Raw genomic sequence first — 22,071 nt, forward strand, 5'->3', positions numbered from 1 at the left:
TGCATCCTGAGAGCGAACGATGATGCTGGTAGCCCCTTACCCCTCTCAGATGTTGTCCAAGTGCTAAGGAGCGTGAGAAAGGGCTGGTTTAAGAGTCTCCCACCCCATGCACACCCCTAGCTTGTAGCTAGCAGCAGTGGTGGGATCTCCTGAGTTGCTTCTGCCCCTCATAGTGAATAGCCCCTGCTTGTTCCCTGCTTCTGCGCTCTAGTTGTGTAGGGTCATCTCCACCCCATGTAATTCTTATCCGGGTGATGGTGGCCCTGGTGACCTGTGGTCCCTAAGCAGGGTGGTGGTGGTGGTGTGGGGCACCGAGGTTCCTGGTTTTTGGGATGTGCCTTCCAAGGCCCCAGGTTTTCAGCAGTTGGTTCCAGCCAGAGAGCTTCCCAACAGTCCCGTGTGGGACTTTTAGGAGACTGAAGCCCACTTCTGCCATGAATCATCCTCCATCCCTCTCTCTGCCCCTCCCGTGGGATCCAGTTGCAATCCCAGGGATGTTGTAGTCCCTCCATCACCCCACCCCCACTCCCTGCTGGGGGTCCACCCTTCTCCATGGTTCCTGGCTGCTGTGCTGATGTATCCCCCATCCCTACACAGGACCACTCGGAGCAGCCCATCGGAGCAGCCGCCACTATGGCCCACGAAATCGGCCACAATTTTGGCATGAGCCACGATAGCACGGGCTGCTGCGTGGAGGCCACCCCAGAGCAAGGTGGCTGTGTCATGGCAGCGGCCACCGGGTAAGTGGCAGTGGGGACAGGTTGCGGCCCCTAAGCCCTACTCAGCAGGTTGTGGATTCTGGGAGGGACGGGGAGTGGGGAGGGAGTCGGTGCCTCGTTGCCAAGGAGGACCTGGCTGGTAGACCTCCTCCCCGTTTGCACGTCACATCTCAGTTCCCTGGAGCGAGGACATCCTGGGGCCCAGGAGTAGGCAGGGCTGGTGGTCTCTGAGGGAGAGCAGGGGGTAGCAGAGGGATAGCAGCCCCATCCCAAAACAGCCAGGGATGTACCCAAGTGGATGTTCGCTGCTAGCTATGTTACAGGAGTCCCAGGCATTTTCCTGTGCCCACAACTCAGCGTGATGAAATTATTCCCAAGCACAAGTACAGGCTGGGTGGAGAATGGATGGAGAGCAGCCCTGAGGAGAAGGTCTTGGGGGTGTTGGTTGATGAGAAGCTCAACATGAACCAGCAATGTGCGCTGGCAGCCCAGAAAGCCAACCATGTCCTGGGCTGCATCCAAAGCAGCGTGGACAGCAGGTCGAGGGAGGGGATTCTGCCCCTCTGCTCTGCTCTCCTGAGACTCCCCCCTGCAGTGCTGTGTTCAGCTCTGGGGTCCCCAACATCAGAAGAACATGGACCTGTTGAAGCGTGTCCAGAGAAGGGCCACGAAGATGATGCGAGGGCTGGAATGCCTCTGCTATGGAGACAGGCTGAGAGAGTTGGGGCTCTTGAGCCTGGAGAAGGCTCTGGGGAGACCTTCCAGCAGCCTTCCAGTACCTAAAGGGGCTACAGGAAAGCTGGAGAGGGGCTTTGGACAAGGGCATGTAGTGACAGGACAAGGGGCAATGGCTTTAAACTGAAAGAGGGGAGATTTAGATTAGATCTAAAGAAGAAATTTTATACACTGAGGGTGATGAGGCACTGGAAGAAGTTGCCCAGAGAAGCTGTGGCTGCCCCATCCCTGGAAGTGTTCAAGGCCAGGTTGGATGGGGCTTTGGGCAACTTGGTGTAGTGGAGAGTGTCCCTGCTCATGGCAGGGGAGTTGGAACTAGATGATCTTTGAGGTCCTTTCCAACCCAAACTGTTCTACAATTCTTTATTTTATGACCGGAAGGCGAAGAGGTGCCCAGTGCCTGGCCATGCCAGCAGGGACTGATGGCATTGCGGGGCTGCGGTGGGGTGAGCTCACATCCCTCACTCCAACCCCATTAAATCTGGATGTGACATGCTCCGGAGTGGCAGTCATTAGCTTTTGTGCCCTCCAGAGTTTGTTTTCCTTTGCTTTTCCCCATTAATTCGGCCCAGAGCTGTATGAAGTTCAGCTGGTTGGTACCACTTTCCCTTCCAAAGTCCTTGTCCCATTGGGTTTTCCACCTCCCGCCAAGACAGCCGTCCTGGATTTCCCTGCGAGCTGCAGAAAAGCAGCTGTTTATTCACCGTTATTTGAACCCACCCGCTCTTCCCATTAATAAATAACAGACCAAACCCACGATGAGGTTTTGGAGTGTCCCCAGGTTGTTCTTCCACGGCTCTCAGGGCTGGCAGACCATGGCCCTGACCCCTGGCTTCTGTCTCTGCCAGTGGGGAAAAGCACTGGGGATTGTGGTGGGGAAAAGCACTGGATTTCCAGGACGAGGCAGTTGTTCACATTTTTGTTTAGTTATCCCAATAACTAATTACCGTGCCCCCCGCCGGAGCTGGCTGCAAAGCAGTAGCAGATGCTGGAGCTCAGCCGTGCCCTTGCTCACCCCTGCAGGCAAAGTTCTCCGAGCTGCCATCTCCCTGCCACGTTTCTTCCCTTCCTTTTTTTGCTGAAATACTTTATTTTTTTTTCACCCCCCGTGAGCGGGAAACACATTTTTGACTCTTTTTCAACCTCTCCCTATTTGCAAGCTCGTGTCTGAGCTCACGGTATATTTATTTACTCACCCTCCCATCACCTGTGTGGACTTAACAGCTTTCCCTGCAGCTCAAGAGATTTCCCCCAGACTTCAAAATTACTTTTAGAAAAAGCCCTCTGTGTCATCTCGGAAATGAGCTGGCCTAATATGAGATAAACATATTTTTTTATTTTCATTGCTAGGAGGAAATGAAACCAGCGCAGAAGCGGAGAGCGGTGCATGGCTCTTGCTCTCTGCTTCCTTCTTCTTAGTACCTCAGCACAAAACAGACACCCCCACAAAACTTGTGCAAAATTAAGGAAGAACTGTGCTCGGAGCTTCTCTAGAAAATCACCGTTTCTCTCCAGCTCCTTACAGAAAAGGCTGTTAGAGAAATGACTTTGCATGTAGAAAGCTCTGATTTATTTATTTGTTTTTGCTACTTAGGTCTTGTGGATGATTTAGTACAGGTTTGTGGGTCTTTCTGTTTTTTTTTCCTGAGTACTTTTCCATTTTTCTTTAATTTTGTAGATGATTTGGTTCCATCTCAGCCTCAGAAGTATTTAAATGGCCCCAAACGGGTATTTCCCAGCAGCAGCTCTGTGATAACGAGCACGTATTTTGCAGACATCCTGAGCAGATGGTCACAGCAGATGTGGAGGACCCGCCTTGCGGTTAGGACAGGGACGGTCTGTGGTGTCCCAGGTGCTGGGGACTGAGTCACGGAGGTAGCACCTACACCAGCATTGAGCTGGCAGGGCCTGCAGGCATGGGTGCTCCCTGGGCTTTCAGTCTCCAATCTCGGGTCTCCAGTCTCCAAGAGGTTCTTTGCTGGAGGGTTGATGTTCTGGGGGTGACGTATAGCGTCTCTGCTTGTCCACCCCATCCCATTCTGGAGAATATTTGGGTTCAGTGTGGTGTCCACTGGTTGTCAATCACATGCTCAGCCAGATGGTGCAAGTCAGGGTGGGGGATACATCTTGATGCATCTGGCCGATAGTGGCTTCTGCTCTCGGAAGGGTTTGCATCAGTTTGCCCGTGTCCTTATTTCCAAGCTCTGACTGTGTTTTTTCACCTTCTCCTCGTCCCGATGGCCCCGGTTCCCATCCCTCCCCATCTGTCCCCTGTGCAGACACCCCTTCCCTCGCGTGTTCAGCTCCTGCAGCAAGAGACAGCTGGAGAACTACTTCCAGAAGGGAGGTGGCATGTGTCTCTTCAACCTGCCCGACACCAAGGACCTGGTGGTGGGACGGAAATGTGGCAATGGCTTTCTGGAGGAAGGAGAAGACTGTGACTGCGGGGAAGTGGAGGTACGGTGCTGGGTGCTGCATTGCTTTCCTGCAGAGGCGTTTGCTGCTGGGTGGCAGGATGCGTCCCACGTGCAGAGGGGTATTTCCAAGGGAATGGGGTTTGCTGGTCACCACAGGGACTCCATCCAAAGGGCTTTTCCCAGTCCCGCCTTCCTAAATCCATTTAACCTGATCTGGCTTTCTTCTTGGCATTGCTCCAGAGTGCTCAGATTTTCTTCATCCCCCTCATGCCTCAGTTTCCCCATCAGCAAAGTAAGAAAAGCGATTCTGTGATGGATGGAGAAAGGTCTGGGGGCAGCAACGGGGAAGGGATGGACTCACTGATTGTGGTGGTGTCTTCTTCTTCCCCCCACGTAGGAGTGCACCAACCCATGCTGCAACGCACACAACTGCACACTCAAGGCAGGGGCCCAATGTGCCCACGGCGACTGCTGCCAGAACTGCAAGGTGAGTCCCTCCACAGTGTCCCCCACTGTGCCCACCTGGCCACCCATGGGCTCAGCAGGGAGATACGGCCCCCACCATTCCCTCGGGACTCACATGCTTCATGTCCATAAGGTCAACTCACCCTCGTGCCAAATGAGGAGAGTTACGCGTAAACTTGTGTCCGCAGGAGAGTCTCTGCTGGCTGCTTTGTGGCTGAGGTCCAGCCCAGGAATTTGGTTTTTATACCTTGACAGCCCCGTATAGTCCCACAGGGGACACAGAATCACAGAATGGTTTGGGTTGGAAGGGACCTCAAAGATTATCCAGTTCCAACCCCCCTGCCATGGCCAGGGACACCTTCCACTACACCAGGTTGCTCCAAAGCCTCATCCAACCTGACCTTGAACACTTCCAGGGATGGAGCAGCCACAAATTCTCTGGGCAACCTATTCCAGTGCCTCACCACCCTCAGTGTAAAAAAATTTCTTCCTTAGATCTAATCAAAATCTGCCCGACATTATAGATGGTTTATGGCCCCAAGCTGTACCTGGAGGCAGTAGCAATCCCGAATTGACCCCTTTGCTGTCACTCAGTGCTGATGTTTCTCTCTCTTCCTGTGGCAGCTAAAGGTGGCTGGGACGATCTGCAGGGAAGCAGCGGGATCCTGTGACCTCCCGGAATACTGCACGGGTGCCTCAGCCTACTGCCCAGCCAACGTATACCTTCTGGATGGCTCGTCCTGCGCCTACGGCGAGGCTTACTGCAACAATGGCATGTGCATGACCCACCACCAGCAGTGCATCCAGCTCTGGGGACCAGGTGAGTCCCACCAGCCCCAGCCCTGCCTCCTTGCCACCCCTCTCCGGAGCAGGAGCCACGGTGGGTCTCAGCACTGTGTCTGCACATGGATGGAGTCTCCATGTCCCCTGCCCATGGGTGGTGGATGGAGGGGTTGTGCTGTCCCCATCCAGGGTTGGGGTCGACATCCTGTGGGGCTGACATGGAGGGCTGGGGGTGCTGTGCATGCACACTCCTGGATGCCTGGTCTTCTGCTGTGCCCTTCTACCCATTGCCTATGGCTCCCACACTGCATATAGCCCATGCATTACATACAGCCCCCGTGCTGCCTATGGCCCCCATGTTGCCCATGACTCCATATGCTGCAAGTGACCTCCACGCTGTAGTGCAGCCCATACACTACATATGGCTTCAATGCTGTGTACAGCTCATGGGCTGCACAGACTGTATATGGCCTCCTTGCTTTAGTTAGCCCATATTCTACCTATGGCCCTCACATGGCCTGCAGACCCTATACTGCAAATGGCCTATAGATCATAAAATCATAGAATGGTTTGGATTGGAAGGCAACTTCAAGATCATCTAGTTCCAACCCCTCCGCCATGGGCAGAGACACCTTCCACTACACCAGGTTGCTCAAAGCATCATCTAACCTGGCCTTGAACACTTCCAGGGATGGGGCAGCCACAGCTTCTCTGAGCAACCTGTTCCAGTGCCTCACCACCCTCATTGTAAAAAATTTCTTCCTTAGATCTAATTGAAATCTTCCCTCCTTCAGTTTAAAGCCATTGCCCCTTGTCCTATCACTCCATGCCCTTGTCCAAAGCCCCTCTCCAGCTTTCTTGTAGCCCCTTTAGGTACTGGAAGGCCGCTGGAAGGTCTTCCCTGAGCCTTCTTTTCTCCAGGCTGAACAACCCCAACTCTCTCAGCCCGTCTCCATAGCAGAGATGCTCCAGCCCTTGGATCATCTTTGATCCGATGATGTGGCTCATAAGGTGTACATGGCCAAATGCTTCATATGGTTGTTACACGCTTCATATATATATATGTATACATGCACATTTTATGTGGCCACAGACTGCATACAACCTCCACTCTGCATATGGCCCGTAGCTCATGTGCTCCATATGGCCATCTGCTGCCTATGGACCTCAGCTGTGTACGACCCCATGCTGCATAGAGCCTCCACGCTACGTATGACCACGCGCAGCCACGTGCTGCACCCTGCCCGTGTGCGCACTGCAGCCCCCATACCCACACTCCCAACACCCGGCTTGTGCCCATGTGCACCCCACCACTGCTTCCACCTCGTATGGGAACATAGGTCCCCATTTACATAGCAGTGCAGCAGGCACAGGGGGGAATCCTCCCCCAGGGCCAAATTGTCTGCAAGATCCTGGAGCAAAGGGGATTTCACTCCTCTTGTGCTGTTTGTGTCCTGGCACCTGCAGCAGGAGCTCTCTGATGGACTTTTCCATGGTGTTTTCTCCATAAGCATCCAGCTGCCGGTCCCAGTTTTGGTATTTCTCCCTGCTGATGGGTTTCCCCATCTCATGTGGGACCTTTCCTTCCTCTCTGCAGGTGCCTGGCCGGCCCCAGATGCCTGTTTCCAGGACGTGAACATGGCTGGCAACACCTATGGCAACTGCGGCAAAGACAGCCAAGGGCGCTATGTGAAATGTGACAAGAGGTGGGTGCAGCACTGGCACCCATGGGTGCCCCATCTCCTCCTCCCACATCCGCAGCCCCCATGCGAAGGGACTGGCAGGGTCCTACCTCAACCTCCTGGCATCACCCCTCAGGTCAGCTCAGTTTTGGACCTGAGGAAGCCACTAGGTCTTTCTTGGGTTCAGTCCCCATCACTACTGGGAGGTTGTCCCACCATGGATCACCTCCCAGCCCAACCTGAAGGGACAATCAAAGAGAGCAACAGCAGGAGATGCTGTTTAGGAAATGTGTGCTCTCCAGTATTCCCAGTTAGACTACGGATGTTAGAGGGACCACCCCCAACTGTTCTCTCCAGCATTGCTCTGTGCTGTCCATGATTTATCCAAGCCCTTTCTGAACCTGTTGAGCCTCTCCCAACACAACCGCCCATGGCCATAAATTCAGAGGAAGGTGAACCAGCAGGCAGCAGGGCAGGGGGTGATGGGGCAGGGAAGGTGAAGTGGTGGGTACCCACATCTCCTGCCCTCACCTCAGCTGTGTCCTGCTCCTAGGGATGCTATGTGTGGCAAGATCCAGTGCCAGAGCTCAGCGAAGAAGCCCCAAGGGACCAACACTGTCTCCATCGACACCACCATCCGCTTCAATGGGCGGGAGGTGAAGTGCCGAGGCACCTACATGTATACCTCAAAGGACGATGAGGAAGACCTCTCTGACCCTGGGCTGGTGATGACGGGGACGAAATGTGGAGATGGGATGGTGAGTGCTTCTCTCTGGGGCTGGGATCTCCTCCAGGAGATCATCTCCTTGCCTTTTATCCCAGCTCTACTGTGGATGTTGGCTGTTCCCTGCATTACAGCCTGGCCATGGGACATGTTTTCCTCTATGTTTGCAGATATTGCCCTGGTGACATCTCAACCGGGGCATTTCTAGACATCACCAGATGCTTGTGGGTAGGCCACCAGATTCTCCTCTCTGGCCTCCATGCTTCTTTACTAACTTAATGCATAGTGGAGCAACCCCAACAAGAACTACATGGCGTAGGACTTGATGGATGAGGCTTCCTCCTATTAATAAATTGTTTCCCAGGGAAAAACTGTTAGGAATCAAGACGACAGATCCAGTCAGATGCTGCTAACTGAGTGTTAGTCTCCTTTACTGCTTCTGTATCTCCAAGTACTTTACAGAGGGCAGAAAAAAGGGCAAAAGCCTGGTAGAGGACATGGTAGCAGGGATGCATGCCAGACAGAGTTGGCTGTGGAGATATGGCCTTTGCTATTTGACATTTTAATCGTGAAATTTTCATCCCAGTTTGGGATAGAAGGCCAAAATGTCGATGTTTTCATGAGAAAGGATGGCTGGTTTTGAAATCCAGTGTTGTTTTTTTTTTTGTCTGGTGCCGGCATTTTAGGGCCAGATGGGAAATGCCTTCTCCAGGAGCTGCCAGGTGGGTTGTCAGGGGAGAGAGGTGGAAGTGGTGGTGGCTGGTGTCCGCTGAGCTGTGCTGGATGGGAGAATGGCAGAGGTTTCCTGGGCTGTGCTGACAATTGGAGTGAAATGCATCGACCTGGAACAATACAATTTAACCAATCAGCATTTTCCAACGGACAGCATCCTTCGAGAGGGCTCCCATCTTTGAAGCCAGAAGATCACTGTCTCCCCTCTCTTGGGTCTTTCTCTAACCTCAGCTTCTTGGCTCTCTCTCAGGTTTGCAAAGATCGCCGGTGCCAGAACGCCTCCCTTTTTGAGCTGGAAAAGTGTGTTTCCCGGTGCAACGGTCATGGGGTGAGTTATTGCCTGAGACCTACAGCAGGCTTCTGAGATGAGCACAGGTTCTTAAGCAAAACCAAGTGACTCCCACAGGGATGAGCCTTGCAGTGTGGTGGGCATCTGCTTTTCGTAACTCATGTGCATCAGCTATGGGTGAGACTGAGCTGAGGTCTTTGCTTACCCGTGTCCAAGTTAGACGAAGAAGGTCATTTGTGATGTAAGGACCATCTGCAAAATTTGGATCAGGATCCCATTAGAACTGGAGAGCGTTTAGAGCTCAGACGAGGTGCTTGTTCCCTCTGATGGTAAAACAAGAGTTAGAAACAACTGGGACTGCACAAAGTCAGGGAAATGGTTCAGCGAATAGAAAGAGCCATTATTGTCCAAAGCTTAAAGGCTACAAAGATCGGACCTCTGCAGAACGCAGGGCTGTGTCAAATAAGGCAACAGCAGTGCTGTGGTTCAGTGGGAAGATCCCAAGGGGAAGATGTTTAACAAACTTCTCGCCTAAGGCAAAATATTAAGGGCATCAGGCTTGTCTAGTCCCGCGGCGTGAAAACTGAGGGTGTGAGATACCTGTCCTCAAGGTTTCTACAACGAGCAGCGAAATAAAAGTGTCAGCAACAAAACATCTCTGTATGTTGCAATCACAGATTTGAGGGCAACGCAGACATGATCCAAGTGGTGCTCAAGGGGTGAATATTGGCAGGGGTTAAGCTCCTTCAGCCTGGCCTCCTGCCATTGGCCATCTGCTCTCGTCCCCACTGTACAGACCATCGTCTCCATATGTCCCTCATGATCTCCAGCCCTCCTTCTCTCCTTGCAGGTCTGCAACAGCAACAAGAACTGCCACTGCGATGCGGGCTGGGCTCCCCCGTACTGCGAGAAGCCGGGCTTGGGTGGCAGCGTGGACAGTGGCCCCGTGCAGCACGACAGTGAGTCACGACTTCTCTTCTGGTGCCTTGTGACGCTGGTGGGGCTGCAGCGATGCTACGAGAGGGAGAGATGGCACGATAAAGCTGCTGTTGGCTCCACTCCCAAATACGCTGGGTCGGGCCTGTTCTGGCAGACTCGCAGCCTGTGCCCGGCTCTGGTTGCTTGGTGTGGCCACTCATTTTTATCGGAGGCCACCGGATGGTACTGCTCCCTTTTTGGAGGTGTGATCAGCATGATGTCTCTAGCCTGGGTGGCTGGCGATGGGCAGACGGGACCGACGTTTCCATCGAGTGAAGCTGGAGGCTGCTGGCTGTCCCAGCCCTGCACTCATGTTTGTGCTTTCCCTGCCAGATCATGAAGCCATCTTAATAACCCTTCTGCTCATCTTCCTCCTCTTCCTCCCGGTGCTTATGATGATCATCTACTTTTGGTACCGACGGGAGAACTCTCTTCTGAATAAATGGATAAAGGAGATGAGGAAGAGGAGCCAGGAGACATATCGGTGGGTGATACATCGTAAATCCCTTCTTTCTTGAGGACCCAGTGAGACTTTGAAACCTTGTTTTCTTGCTACTGGCAGTGTCTAGCCTGGTAGGAACAGTTCTGGGCGAGCTGGTGGTGCACAGGGCCTGTTTCAAAGTGGTATGAGACGTGGTTGAGATATGAAGAGCTCTCTTCTGGGGCAGTCTGAGGTTCTCAGGTCTCCTGTGAGCAGAGGACAGGAACTGTCAGTTGGACGGGACAACCCCAGAGACTAATGACAAAGGTGACCTGGTACCAAGGAGCTTTCTTGCCATCTGCTCCTAGCAGGCTGCAAGAAGGGCAGTAAAGGATCACTGAATTTAGGTAGTCTCATTATTTCCCCTCCCAGTACAGGTACAGACACACACATACCTCGGAGCCCTTGCAATAATTTGAGAAAAAAAAATCCCAGAACCAACAACCTCCTTCATTACCCTCATTATCTCAAGACAGACTTGTTGTCCCTGCTCACCCAGCACTGCAAGGCTGTTAACGGTCTGTTAACGGAGACAGTCTCTTGCTGATGCGCAGCATTTCGAGAGGCAGCTGTTGCAAAGTCGGTTACTTTATTTTGCCATCTGTGATTTACCATTGTGATCCCGGACAGGAACAAAACCATCAGTCGGAAGTCAACTGGTGGCCGTCCCAAAGCTGCTTTCACCTTGCGGAACATTTCCACCTCCAGCCACACTAATAAAGTAAGTAATAACTCATCTTCCAGGTTTACTTTCCCTCCCTGGGACTTGATACTTGTGGGTGATCACATCTCTAGCAACTGGGCAAGCAACTGGTACTCCGTGCTGGTTTGGCCTTGGGTCTACACTGTGAGCCCTTCGTCAGTAGTACCTATCCCTCCTAAGAGTGAGTCTGTTGAGCTCTGCCTGCTTCAAAAGACTCCAGTGATTGCTGGGAGCCTCCACTAGGAAATTGTCCATCACCACGGCAAAGCTTAGCAGGAGCTCTGCAATCCCACTGGGTTGACTTTGTGCTGGGTCTTTGGGGAGGCAGATGCTTCTGCTGCTGGTTGTGTCAGCTCTGATGACCTTGGGATGGTCAATCCCCAGCCTAAATTTAGGAAGAAACCAATGGTGTTTTTGAGCACAACCATAGTGGCTGAGAGCAGGGCAGAATGGATGATGTCTTCCGTCTGTAATTCAGTCTGGTGCAAATGTGGTTTGGATTCTCCAGAGCTGGCCCTGCCCCAGATCTCCTGAGACCAGCACCTTTCTCATCCCTGTGCCCTCTTGTATGTAGCGAGGAGCAAACGTGTGAAGCTTTTGGGCAGGATGGTGAAAATGGTTGTCCCAGAAAGTGGAATAAATACCCAGTGCTCCTCCTGCAATGCCTCTAAGGGTTTTCTCCATACTTCTGCTTTTCTTGTCCCTGCAGGCAACGCGGGCTGCGTTCCCCTGCAAACCCAGTGCTCACCAGCCAGGCTCCCAGCCTGTCAATGTTGTCCACCCTCTTCGCCCAGCTCCCCACTCCGTCCCTCCGCGCCCAAGAGACCCCAAGCCGGCCAGGCCACCTCCGCCAGTCAGCAAATCACCCATGGTCCCCACCAAAACGGTCGTCTCGCAGGCTAAGCTGCCGCCTCCAAAGAAACCTCTCCCCAGCAGCCCCGTGAGGACCCCACTGGTGAGCTTTGCTGATTGGCTGTGCTTTGCTGCCAGACTGATAGAAATTCCCTGGTTTTTGGCTGCCTGTGGCTCTTTTGGGTTGGGTGCTATTGAGAAGCTCTCATGCCACTGTAAGGCATGAATCTGTTGCAGGGGTGAAGAAAGTTCAGTAGATAATGAGAATATTTTAAGGTAGTTTGGGTGTTGCTGTTACGTGCTTTGAAGCATCTCAGCTCTGCAGCACGGGAGAGAGGTTTGTAGTAGATCACTGGATGTTTGTCTGAGGATGTTGTCTCTCCCCATACGCTTTGTGATCCCAGGTTGTCCCAAAGCACCAGCCGCCCCGTCGGCCACTGCCTGGAAGTCCTCTTCTGGCCAAAGAGCTGCCTTCTGCACATGGACAGACCCTGCTGGTCATGGTCCCTCCTACCAACTTCAAGGCGTCGGGTACAAGTGCCATGAGCCACCCCACAAGGCCGTTAAAGTAAGTTGGGAGAGGAGTTGAGCTACTGCCCACCACTGCTGGGGTCCTGCAGGTGGACACAGTGGGGAATCTTGTGGGTTGTGTTTGGGTGGGACATCCCAAATGTCACTATGGTGTGCTCTGGTCTGCCCCTCATGGTGTCTTCACTGTGGCCTGGGTTTCTCCTGCTCCTTCCCGATATGGCTGGTGTGTCAGGTCAGGCTGCTGAGGAGCAGGAGAAATGCTCTGCTCTGGGCTGTGTGGGCCTGTACCTGCTGCTGTAGCTACAGAGAAGTTTGAAGCCCACCAACTTTGAGGTAACTGACCTGTAGGGCATTGAGGATCTTTGGTATGGAGCATCTGAGGGCAGCAGCAACAGGTAGAAAGGAAATAAGAAGACATCTGAAATCCTACTACCTAAGGAGCAACTGCAACCAAAGTGTTTGTCCAGATGGGAACCCTACATACATAAATAACCCTGTGCCCGTGCCCTCTCTTGCATAGTGCATGAGAAAAACCTGCCCACCAGAGCAAGGTACCTGTGGGTGTCTGGGGTCTGCAGCCATGCCTCCACCTGGCAGGAGCCCACAGGGTTTGGCCAAAGTTGGCCAACAGTGACCGAGGTTGGGACTTTGGGTCTTGTAGGGTCCTGATGGGTTAAGGGAGATGCCATCCTTTGAGGGTGTGTATGGCCCCCTGTCCCAGAGCATGGAGGGGCTGTTGGAGAGCTGCTGGGGATAGTGGAGTGAAAGGATGTACGTTGATGTTCTGTTTCGTCTTTCCTCCCTACAGACCGATGCCACCTCAAAGGTGAGTCGCAGACACCGTGCAGGACCAGGTGGAGATGGTCTTTGCTGCCTGTGGGACTGGGTCTTTGGTTAAACACTGATCTGGGGCCCAAGAGACTGAGATTAAATGTCTCCCTTCCCAGAGGTTCTTAGATGAGCAGGACGTAGCCCCTCTGGGTACCCGAATAATAGCAGGCCTTGGGCACCTGTGTCCAAGGGAATGGAGGACACAGACTTTCCAATTTGGAGCTGGAGTATTGAGTCCAAGTCCTTTACAGTATCTCTACTACCTCCAGCTCTTCCTATATTGCTAAATCCTCTGGAAATAGTTGAGTGGAGCCTCAGGGGATCGTGCTCGCATACGTTCCTGCTAGCCAGGCTTGTGGGCCATATCCAGCCATGGAGAGACGGCACCATGCTGGACTGAAGTTGGCCCTCATCCCCAGACATTCTGCTTTGCTAATTACTACTTTGACCTTCTTGGATCATTTTAGTTTCTATGTCTTTGTAGTTGCCACCACAAGGAGGCTGAATATTTCCCAGTGTAACTCAGTCCCTGTAGCTCATCTCTTGTAGTAGATAAAACTGGTGTCCCGAAAGAGAAAAATTTGGCACATCCCAACAGCCAAACTCAGCTCCCTCTCCAAATGGTGTAGTTTTGTCCTGGCTGCCCACTGAGGGCAGTCCCTCGCCATCTTCTCTTGAACTGGTTCTCATGGAAGAAAGCGTTGACTGGCAGGGCCAGATTTTTGTAAGGATGCAGGACGTGCCCCTGTCCTGGTCTGGATTCGTTACTTGGCACCACCAACATGCCAGGAGAGGGCCAGGGAACTGTTGTCTTTCTTGGATGGATGAGGTGAAAGATTTCATGAATTCCCAGGGTGGGTCCATGTTGGAGTGGTTGATTTGGTAATGTTTCTTGGTCATGCACGAACCATCTTGGCTGTTCTTGGGAAGCCAAGAGCAGTAACATGACTCTGGCAGCTGGTGGGCTCCCAGTTCTCACTGCTTGTTACTGGCCAGTGCCACCACATGTTTTGGTGGACTCTGCATCCTGTCGGGGTTTTGAGGGTACGCCAAAAGAAAACGCCTCAAAGCGATACAATCCGGGGTTGTATTTTTGAGAGAGAACATGGATGACCACAACAGACCCAGGTCCTCTCTGGTCTCAGGGACAGCAGCTGGTTTGTCTTCCCTGGGCTGTGGAAGGATGGTTGTGGTGGAGGTGGTGGATGCTTGGTCTTTGAACTTGAATGGGTTTTTCTCTCTCTTCCTGCTCTAGGCCAGTCCCAGCCATCAAAGTCCAATCAGCCTCCTTCCCCTTGAAGAAGTGACAAACCAAGGACACCTTAAGCCCATCCTTCCTGAGCTGGCTCTCCCGATTTGCACTGCTGCTGGCGACAGGGGTCTTTTATTCCTCTCTTGTTTTATTTGTCTTTTGATACCAGAGGACTATTTTTATAAGGCAGAATATGTATTCAGCACAAAAACTGTAGCGGTGGGGGGGAGGAAAGGAGAAATCGGTACCATGACATAACTAAGGGTTGGGATGGGCTGATGGTGGGGTTACCACGATGGAGACTCCACCACACCTCCTTGCCTTGCTTCCTTGCCAATTTACCCTCCAGCTTTAGTTTCCTCTTGACATTGCACATGGGCTGGTATGGGGTTGCTTGGGGTCAAGTGAATATCCAACACTGACAAAAGATGCTGACGACAGTGGCAGTGGAAGCCATGTAATATCCTTCTAGCTACCTCCTCCTTCTCCTCCAGGCCTGGTGAGACCCCTCCACCACCCGTTGCCACCAGAGTTCAATGCTGGGCATTGTCTCCGGGGAGACATTTGCCATGAGAGAAAAGTGGTTTCCAGTTTGGACTGTGTCATATAGTGCTGGGACATTTCCATGAAGGATCCAAGTTCTCGGGCTCCTCCTGGCCTCCTGCCTGATTGCACAAGAAAAAACAGTGACAATCCTGGGGCCATACCTGGAAGGAGAAGCTGTCTGGGAAATGGTTTAATGTCTGAAGTGCTGAGGGCAACTGGTTACCAGGGTGCTTTCAAGGGGCTCAAGAGCCCTCCATAAACACTGCATGTTCCCTGCTCATGGGGCAAGCCCAGCAGTGACTCTGTGAGCTGCTAATACTCTGCTGTCCAAAGGGGGAAGGAGCCACAAGCCGGGAACAAGAGCGGGAAGACCTCCTGCCCATGCCATTGGCTTGCCCAAAGGCCTTGGCCAAGCCATTGCATTTCTCTGTGCCTCAGTTCCCCTCGTCTGTAAAATGGGGGTGATACCTACCTCACAGGGGTGTTGTGAGGTTTAACAAACTGATGTCTTGAAAGGGCTTTACAATCCTCAGATGAAAGGTGCTGTTGACATGCACAGTATTATACCGTGCCACTTTTTCCTATGACTTGACATGCGGCTCTGTCAGGGTCTGAAATGAAAACAAAGGCTTTGTACAGTCCCTTGGCTCCTCTGGCTCTTTTCTTGCTCAGAAGTTCTTTGAGCCTTTATACACCAAGGTCTCCTGCCACACCGTGGCAGCCAGATCCCTGGAACCCTGTCTCTTAGCCTTTAAACCTGGGATCATTTGCTCCAACTGTGTGAGACGTCCCAGCTACCCTGGGATCTATCCCATCTGACTAGGACAAACCTTTTTGAGATGTGTCCAAACAGTGTAAAGGTTGTTCATGATGTAGGCTCAGGGACGAGCCTCAGGAAACTGTCCTGGTGTTTCATTATATCCTCAGTGGTACAAAATGGGCTGCTGATTGCAGGCTGTGGTTAAGGCCACCTTAACCTACGCTGTCCTTATTCTCTTAAGATCAGGCTTTGTTTCAAAGTCTTTAGTCAGGCACATGGGTCTTTCCCGAAGCATCTCTGGTACCTCCATCTCTTTCTTGGTTGGTGGGTATCTAGGTGGGATGTAGGATCCAGCATCCCCTGGATCACTTGTTATTACTCTGATAACAAGTCACAAAAGCACAGAGTCATTTAGGTTGAAAGGAACCTCTTGAGATCATCCTCAGATGGCTTCCAGAGGACAGGATAAATGAACTGATTCTTAAACCTCTCCAAGGTCCCATTCTGTTTAGTGATGTCCCAAGGACTTATGACATGGTCAGACTTGCGGAAGAGCCTACGGAGCTCCTGGAGAGGGGAAACCCTGCTCCCTGGCTGTGAATCCCCTCCCTTGTATAAGTGTTAGAAGAGGGTTAAACAGTTGGAGAGGGTTTGGAGAAGTTGCTGCAATGATGAATTGGTTGGAAAAATCTTTTCTGAGTTGGACGATTTAACTTAACGACGAAGTGAGAGATGACAGCACTGCAGTCAAAAAACACTTTCCTGTGAGACCAGCAATTGATTGATCACATCAAGCTGATGCAATATCCCTGGGCTTGGATTCTTCACCATTAATGTCACTCACCTGGCCATCATACTCCCTTTCGACTCCTTCTATTGCCAGTGTGACGAGATGGGGAGTTCACCCTCTACAGCTGCGCAAACTTCACCAACAGTGAAGAGCTGGGACACGTGCATTCAGAGGCTAAATTTGAGCTATTCAGGGTGGAAAGGAATTGATGGAAACCCCCATTTCTGATCTCAGGAATCCTGCAACCATGTACTGGTCTGGGACCCTGCTCAGCAGCACAAGAAGTGCTCAAAAGATACTTTCACCTTGTCAAAGATCTTTTCTCTTCCTGGGAGATATCCTTGCATGCACCAGTGGGTTTTTCTTGAGGCAGATTGGCTGTGCCATGGTGCAGAATGACCTGCCATGTCCCTTTTCGCCAGGCAGAGCAGCAATGCTGAGAACAGCCTTCCCAGTCCACATGCCCAGATGAACCCAACCCCTTTGCCCTTGAGCTGCAAGCTGCCTCCCTGCTTGGAGCAGAGGTATGAGAAGATTGTAATTCAGGGGTGATGCATGACGGTCTGTTTGTAGGCTTTGTCTCACCTGAGATGGTCACAGGGAGTACAGATGGATGATGTCCATCCTGATGCATCCACAAATGTAAGACGTGGCCTTGTGGTCCATGGGATGAGCAGGACTTGAGGCCTGGTTAGAGAAATTCATGAATCCATGGAGGGGTTTCGGGTGTCCAGCTGACACTAGATGGCAGCAGACGATCATGAAATCTTCTGCTCAGCGTTACCTCTGAATTGTTGCTGGGATTTGCAAGGACCGGATCCTGCAGCTTTTCTCCTTGCTCTTTCTCCCCTGCCCCATCATCTGCAAATCCGTTAAAAGCGTGAGCTGGACGTGAAAGCTGTGGAGTGCCTCTGAAGACTTTTTGAGCTTGAAGTCCATCCAAGTGGAGCTTTCCCCTTTATAAAGGGGTCTGCTGCCAGTTTGGGTACCTTTGGAAAATGATATTAGGAGAGCTGAAAAACAACAGCCCTTCACCATGCCGTATCTTCGGCGTCAAAGGCACCTTCTTGGCTAACGGAGCCTTGCTCAGACAAGCAATGGAATGTCTTTCATTCTCTCTAAGGCTTGGAGGTGCGGGATAGAGGATCAGACCACTTTTTGCCTTCATCACCTTGGCGTTTCTGGGTGCTTGTCCCAGCTTTGCTGCTGTATAGGCCAACTCATATATCATGTCTGTCCCTGTATGGAGTTCGAGGTGGAGACCAGCACCAGAGTAAGTACACCAAGTGCTGTAACCTGCTTTAGCCCTTCTGCATTTTTTGGCATTGGCCTGGGTGTCTGGACACAAAAATGTCCACAAAATGCTGTGTATGTCGGGAGGTTGGGCTTCACCATTTCTCCTCTGGTCAGATAAGGGAGAACCTGGGACCATGATTATGGAAATGTGTGCTGACACTCTCGACCTCCAGTGAGGTCTTGAGCAAGGGCTGAGGCTGAGAGGCTCGGGCTAATGCTTTGGTGGTGGTTTGAGCAGTCTCTTTGCATGCACGTTTCTCATTTGTCTACGTAGCAGAGTCTGTGAGGTTGAAACAGGGAAGACAAAAACCTCCTGTTTGCCTCAGGAGAAGACGTCTACATCAAATAGCTTAACATTGTACCTGCTGGAGAGAGCAACCATGCTTTTAATTCCCAGTAACATCTTGGAAGATAGGATGGGTCCATCTCCTTGGTCCATCTAATCTGATGTCCAACTTCCAACAGCAACAAGATCCAGACATTTCAGAAGATGAGGTGGAGCAAAGCCCAGCTCCTTTCAGATTTTAACCTCATCTCTGATGGAGCCTGGTGCCAGCTATTTGCTCTCTCTCGGTATAATTGCCCTTATGTTCTTCAACCCTCCAGCAATGGGGAGCCCACACCGCTCCAGGGAGCATCTTCCTGTACCTCCCAGTAGCACAAATGTTTTTCCCAGCTTTGATCTGATTCACTGGTCTTCATCTTCCTCCTGCACTGAGATGCTCCAGGTCCTGTGCCAAAGAAATGGGGTAGAAGTTACGCTGGGGTAACTTGAGTGAGTCATCTCCAGCAATGTCTCCTTCTCTGAGCAGCTGCTCTCCCCTTGCCATGTCTCATCACTGTCAGTGTTCTTGCCAAGGCTTCTGCGGTCCCTGCACACCAGGCACTTCGCAAACAGCAAAACCGAGGGCTCGTGATCCAGCCTGCTATGAAATTGGTAGGGGCTTCTGCACTTTCTGGACACTTTTGCTCTTACTGGTGCTGATTTGTGGGTGTAGGAGTGTGCGTGGAGTTGTTTTAACATCTCATAGGTTTCCTTTTAACACGATGGCCTCCTTTGGGCTAAACACCCAGGTGATATGACAGGCACAGCCTCAACCCAGGAGAAAGGTCCTGCTGAGCTGATAGGGCTCATTTGGGCCCATTCTGGTCCGGGAGGTGGCCAAGGAGGTGTGAAACTGTGGGGAAACAGCTCGAGTGGCAGTGGAGGGGAGGCTACAGCCATCTTCATCACCATGCTGGCACCTCCACCCTGAGGCTGCATCACAGGCAGACCTGGCCAGGACTCTGGGCCTGGGTTAGGTCCTGCATTTGAGGCAGGATTGATGTAGATCACTGGGAGGAGGACACCATAGCTCTGTGGATGTCCAGTCCCAGAATAGCTGTCCCAGCACATTAATGGGCTCATTGGGACTGGCTGCTTGTCTCTATGGAGCAGAAGCAAGCTCAGCTTGCAAAGGGACTCAGGACTGTACCTCCTTGGCCATTTCAGGGAGTCAATCACCCACCACACTCACGATGAAGCTGGCAAGATCTCCTTGCCCTTGGGCAAGTCGTTGCCTCTTTCTTCATGCCTCGGTTCCCCTCTGTTTGTGAAACAGAGCCATCAGTCCTTCATCTGTCCCACCTGGGGACTTCATCTTGATCCTGGGGTGCAAGAGCCACAGCAAGAGGCCAGATCCTGACCCACAGCAGCTCCATGAGCTTCTGGCCTGCTTGGGCTCTGCAGGGGTTTCCAAGGGATGAAGTGGGATGTGGAGGAAGGCCCAAGCAATGAAGGGGACAGGGGAGAATCCCTAGTGATTGAGTGGCTTCCAGTGAGCTTCAGAAATTGGAAGGCTCTTCTGGAGCACACTAGGGAAGTCACCTTGGGACAAGAAGTGTCCTCCTTGGATCTCTGGAGCCTGGATTTTGAGGTGCACCAAGTTTGCGGTGAGTCTGCCATGAGCGTCCTGGCACCAGGCAGGCTTTGTCCCCTGGGATGCGGTCCCCTGGGATGCGGCACAAGGTGACGTTGCTCATGAAAAATGTAAAACCACCTTCTTTTTCTTTTTCTCATTTAATGCTGCGTCCTGGCATGGGAGAGATGAGGGGGGATGGACACCTGAACTGGGACCACACGGCCATGGACAACAACACGCTCGTGGGCATACAGAGCTGCAGGCAGACAGGTGCACGCACAGAACCAAAGGAAAAAACCCCAAAAGCAGAGAAAAAGAGAAGAAAAAGGCAGTGAAGCGGTTAATGAAGAGGCTTCTGTAGTCAAGGAGGTTGGACCATTCATCATCTTCCAGTGCCTTTCCTTTTACTTTATTAGTCTTTGGCAGAAGGCAGTGCTCTCTCCACCCATTCCTGCCGTTCAGGGGCTGATAGCTCTCTCCTTGGAGCCAAGAATGGTCCCATTAAAACCGGAAGTATAAAGCACAGCTCGATTTTAATTCACTGCGTCAACATTGCGATATATATATGGAGAGAAGGAGAGAAATAAATTTGTAATATTATACACGCACATACTAAAGACTGAGGTCCTGTTGAGTGCTGTCACTGAAGTGTTGCCTAAAGCTGATGTCTTATCTCCCTAATTTCCAAGTATTTCTTAAAGAAGTGAGTGTCTTTCAAGTCCCAGCGCTATGAAGTACAAAGCGAGCTTGGAGATGGAGCACTTTTGTGTCAGCAGTGTCAAAGCAGGATGTAGCTCTCCCTCCCTCTCCAGCTTTCCTTTCTGATTTATATCCTTGCTCAGAGAAACAAATGAAGAAATCAGTCCAAGTTTGGACAATGTTTGGAGCCGAGGAGAAGCCCTAGCCCATGGCTTCATGATGATGTGGCATCTCGATGCAAGGACACTGTTTCTGCTGTCCACTGTGGTTTGAAGAACATCGGTGAGTGGAGACAGGGCTGTACATAGATGTCAGGCAGTGCGTGTGCAACGTGCCTGTTCTGGTCCCAGGTGCTAATCTGAGATAATCAAACCAAACCATTCCAAAGAAGTAAAATTAGGAAGTGAGAAGATGTAAAAATGGGGGCGGAAACACCACAGCATGGCTTCAAACGCACTGCATGAGACCCAGATGTCCATCTCTTGTCAGCAGATGAGGTCACAGAATCATAGTATCATAGAATGGTTTGGGTTGGAAGGGACCTGAACCTAGTTCCAACCCCCCTGCCATGGGCAGGGACACCTTCCACTATACCAGGTTACTCAAAGCCTCATCCAACCTGGCCTTGAACACTTGCAGGGATGGGGCAGGCACAACTTCTCTGAGCAACCTGGTCCAGTGCCTCACCACTCTCAGTGTAAAAAATTTCTTCCTTAGATCTAATCTAAATCTCTCCTCTTTCAGTTTAAAGCCATTGCCCCTTGTCCTATCACTACATGCCCTTGTAAAAAGTCCCTCTTCTGCTTTCCTGTAAGCACCCTTTAGGTACTGGAAGGCTGCTGGAAGGTCTCCCCAGAGCCTTCTCTTCTCCAGGCTGAACAACCCCAACTCTCTCAACCTGTCTCCATAGCAGAGGTGCTCCAGACCTTGAATCATCTTCATGGCCTCCTCTGGACCCGCTCCAGCAGCTCTGTGTCCTTCTTATATTGGGGGCCCAAGAGCTAAACACAGCACTGCAGGTGGGGTCTCATTGAGAGCAGAGTAGAGGGGCAGAATTCCCTTCCTCAATCTATAGAAATAAATAAAAAAATAAATATTTATATATTTATATAAAGATATATATTTATGGATATATAAATGAAGGAGGAGCTGTTCTGGCTTAATTAGCAAAGACAGATCGAATTACTGCCTTGGGAAATACATCTCAAAGCTCTTTCCTGGTCTCCTTTACACAGTGGTCACCGATGACATACCGTGAGATGTTTGCAGAGGACAATCATGACTGGCCAGGGACTGAATGGGACTGACAGTGCCCAGGAGAATGGCTGAGTTTGCTGTCACCCCCCCAGCCCATACCTCCACTGTGCTTGCCTGCAGCAAAACACTGAAGGTCAGGATGCTGCTCACCAGCCTTCCTACCTGGGCAGAGAAATCTGGTAGCACACTCACCCAGGGACAGAGGGCTGTTTATTGTGATCACTGCCACTTCTTTGGTACCCAAAGTTCCTTTAAAGAAATCCATGTAAGACAAAACTTTTGTCAAAAAGAGGTCATTTTATCTTTATTGAGTTTGCATAAAAACAAGTAAAGAAGCTGCTTTGAGTCCAAAGTAGCCTTCTGTGACTGAAGGACTTGATGCACTTGGTGATCTCTAGGCTTGCAGAGCAAGAAGCTTTGGCCATGTCTGTGTCTTATAGATTAAAATGTGCTTGGGAATGTTTTGAGGGTCCTGAGACCAATGGCACAGAGCAGTCTTCATCTGTGTTATTACATTCTCCTAGCATCAGAACAAAGTGGCCATCAGCAAACTGTCTGCTGGCATGATTCATGGGCCACATAAGAGGCTGACCGACGCAAGAATCAGAGCATTGTGCTAAGGTCAAACGTGTGTCAGGAAGGACTAAC

The 22,071-nt window shown here is 51.5% G+C and overlaps 1 protein-coding gene across 1 annotated transcript in view; it reads left to right on the plus strand.

Moving 5' to 3' along the window:
* The window catches only part of ADAM33 (ADAM metallopeptidase domain 33), a 31,985-nt gene extending 16,649 nt beyond the window's left edge, over positions 1–15,336 (plus strand). The window contains exons 11-24 of the mRNA XM_086612434.1: positions 598–740; positions 3,734–3,911; positions 4,269–4,358; positions 4,961–5,156; positions 6,717–6,825; positions 7,355–7,559; positions 8,508–8,585; positions 9,397–9,505; positions 9,858–10,008; positions 10,636–10,726; positions 11,418–11,663; positions 11,965–12,128; positions 12,900–12,917; positions 14,178–15,336. Of these exons, the coding sequence (XP_086468560.1) occupies positions 598–740; positions 3,734–3,911; positions 4,269–4,358; positions 4,961–5,156; positions 6,717–6,825; positions 7,355–7,559; positions 8,508–8,585; positions 9,397–9,505; positions 9,858–10,008; positions 10,636–10,726; positions 11,418–11,663; positions 11,965–12,128; positions 12,900–12,917; positions 14,178–14,229 (1,830 nt within the window). The 3' untranslated portion in view covers positions 14,230–15,336. The remainder of the gene's footprint in view (positions 1–597; positions 741–3,733; positions 3,912–4,268; positions 4,359–4,960; positions 5,157–6,716; positions 6,826–7,354; positions 7,560–8,507; positions 8,586–9,396; positions 9,506–9,857; positions 10,009–10,635; positions 10,727–11,417; positions 11,664–11,964; positions 12,129–12,899; positions 12,918–14,177) is intronic.
* The last annotated feature ends 6,735 nt before the right edge of the window (positions 15,337–22,071 follow it).

Source organism: Tauraco erythrolophus, chromosome 5, assembly GCF_009769465.1.
Source record: "Tauraco erythrolophus isolate bTauEry1 chromosome 5, bTauEry1.pri, whole genome shotgun sequence".
In the NCBI taxonomy this organism is placed as follows: Eukaryota; Metazoa; Chordata; class Aves; order Musophagiformes; family Musophagidae; genus Tauraco; species Tauraco erythrolophus.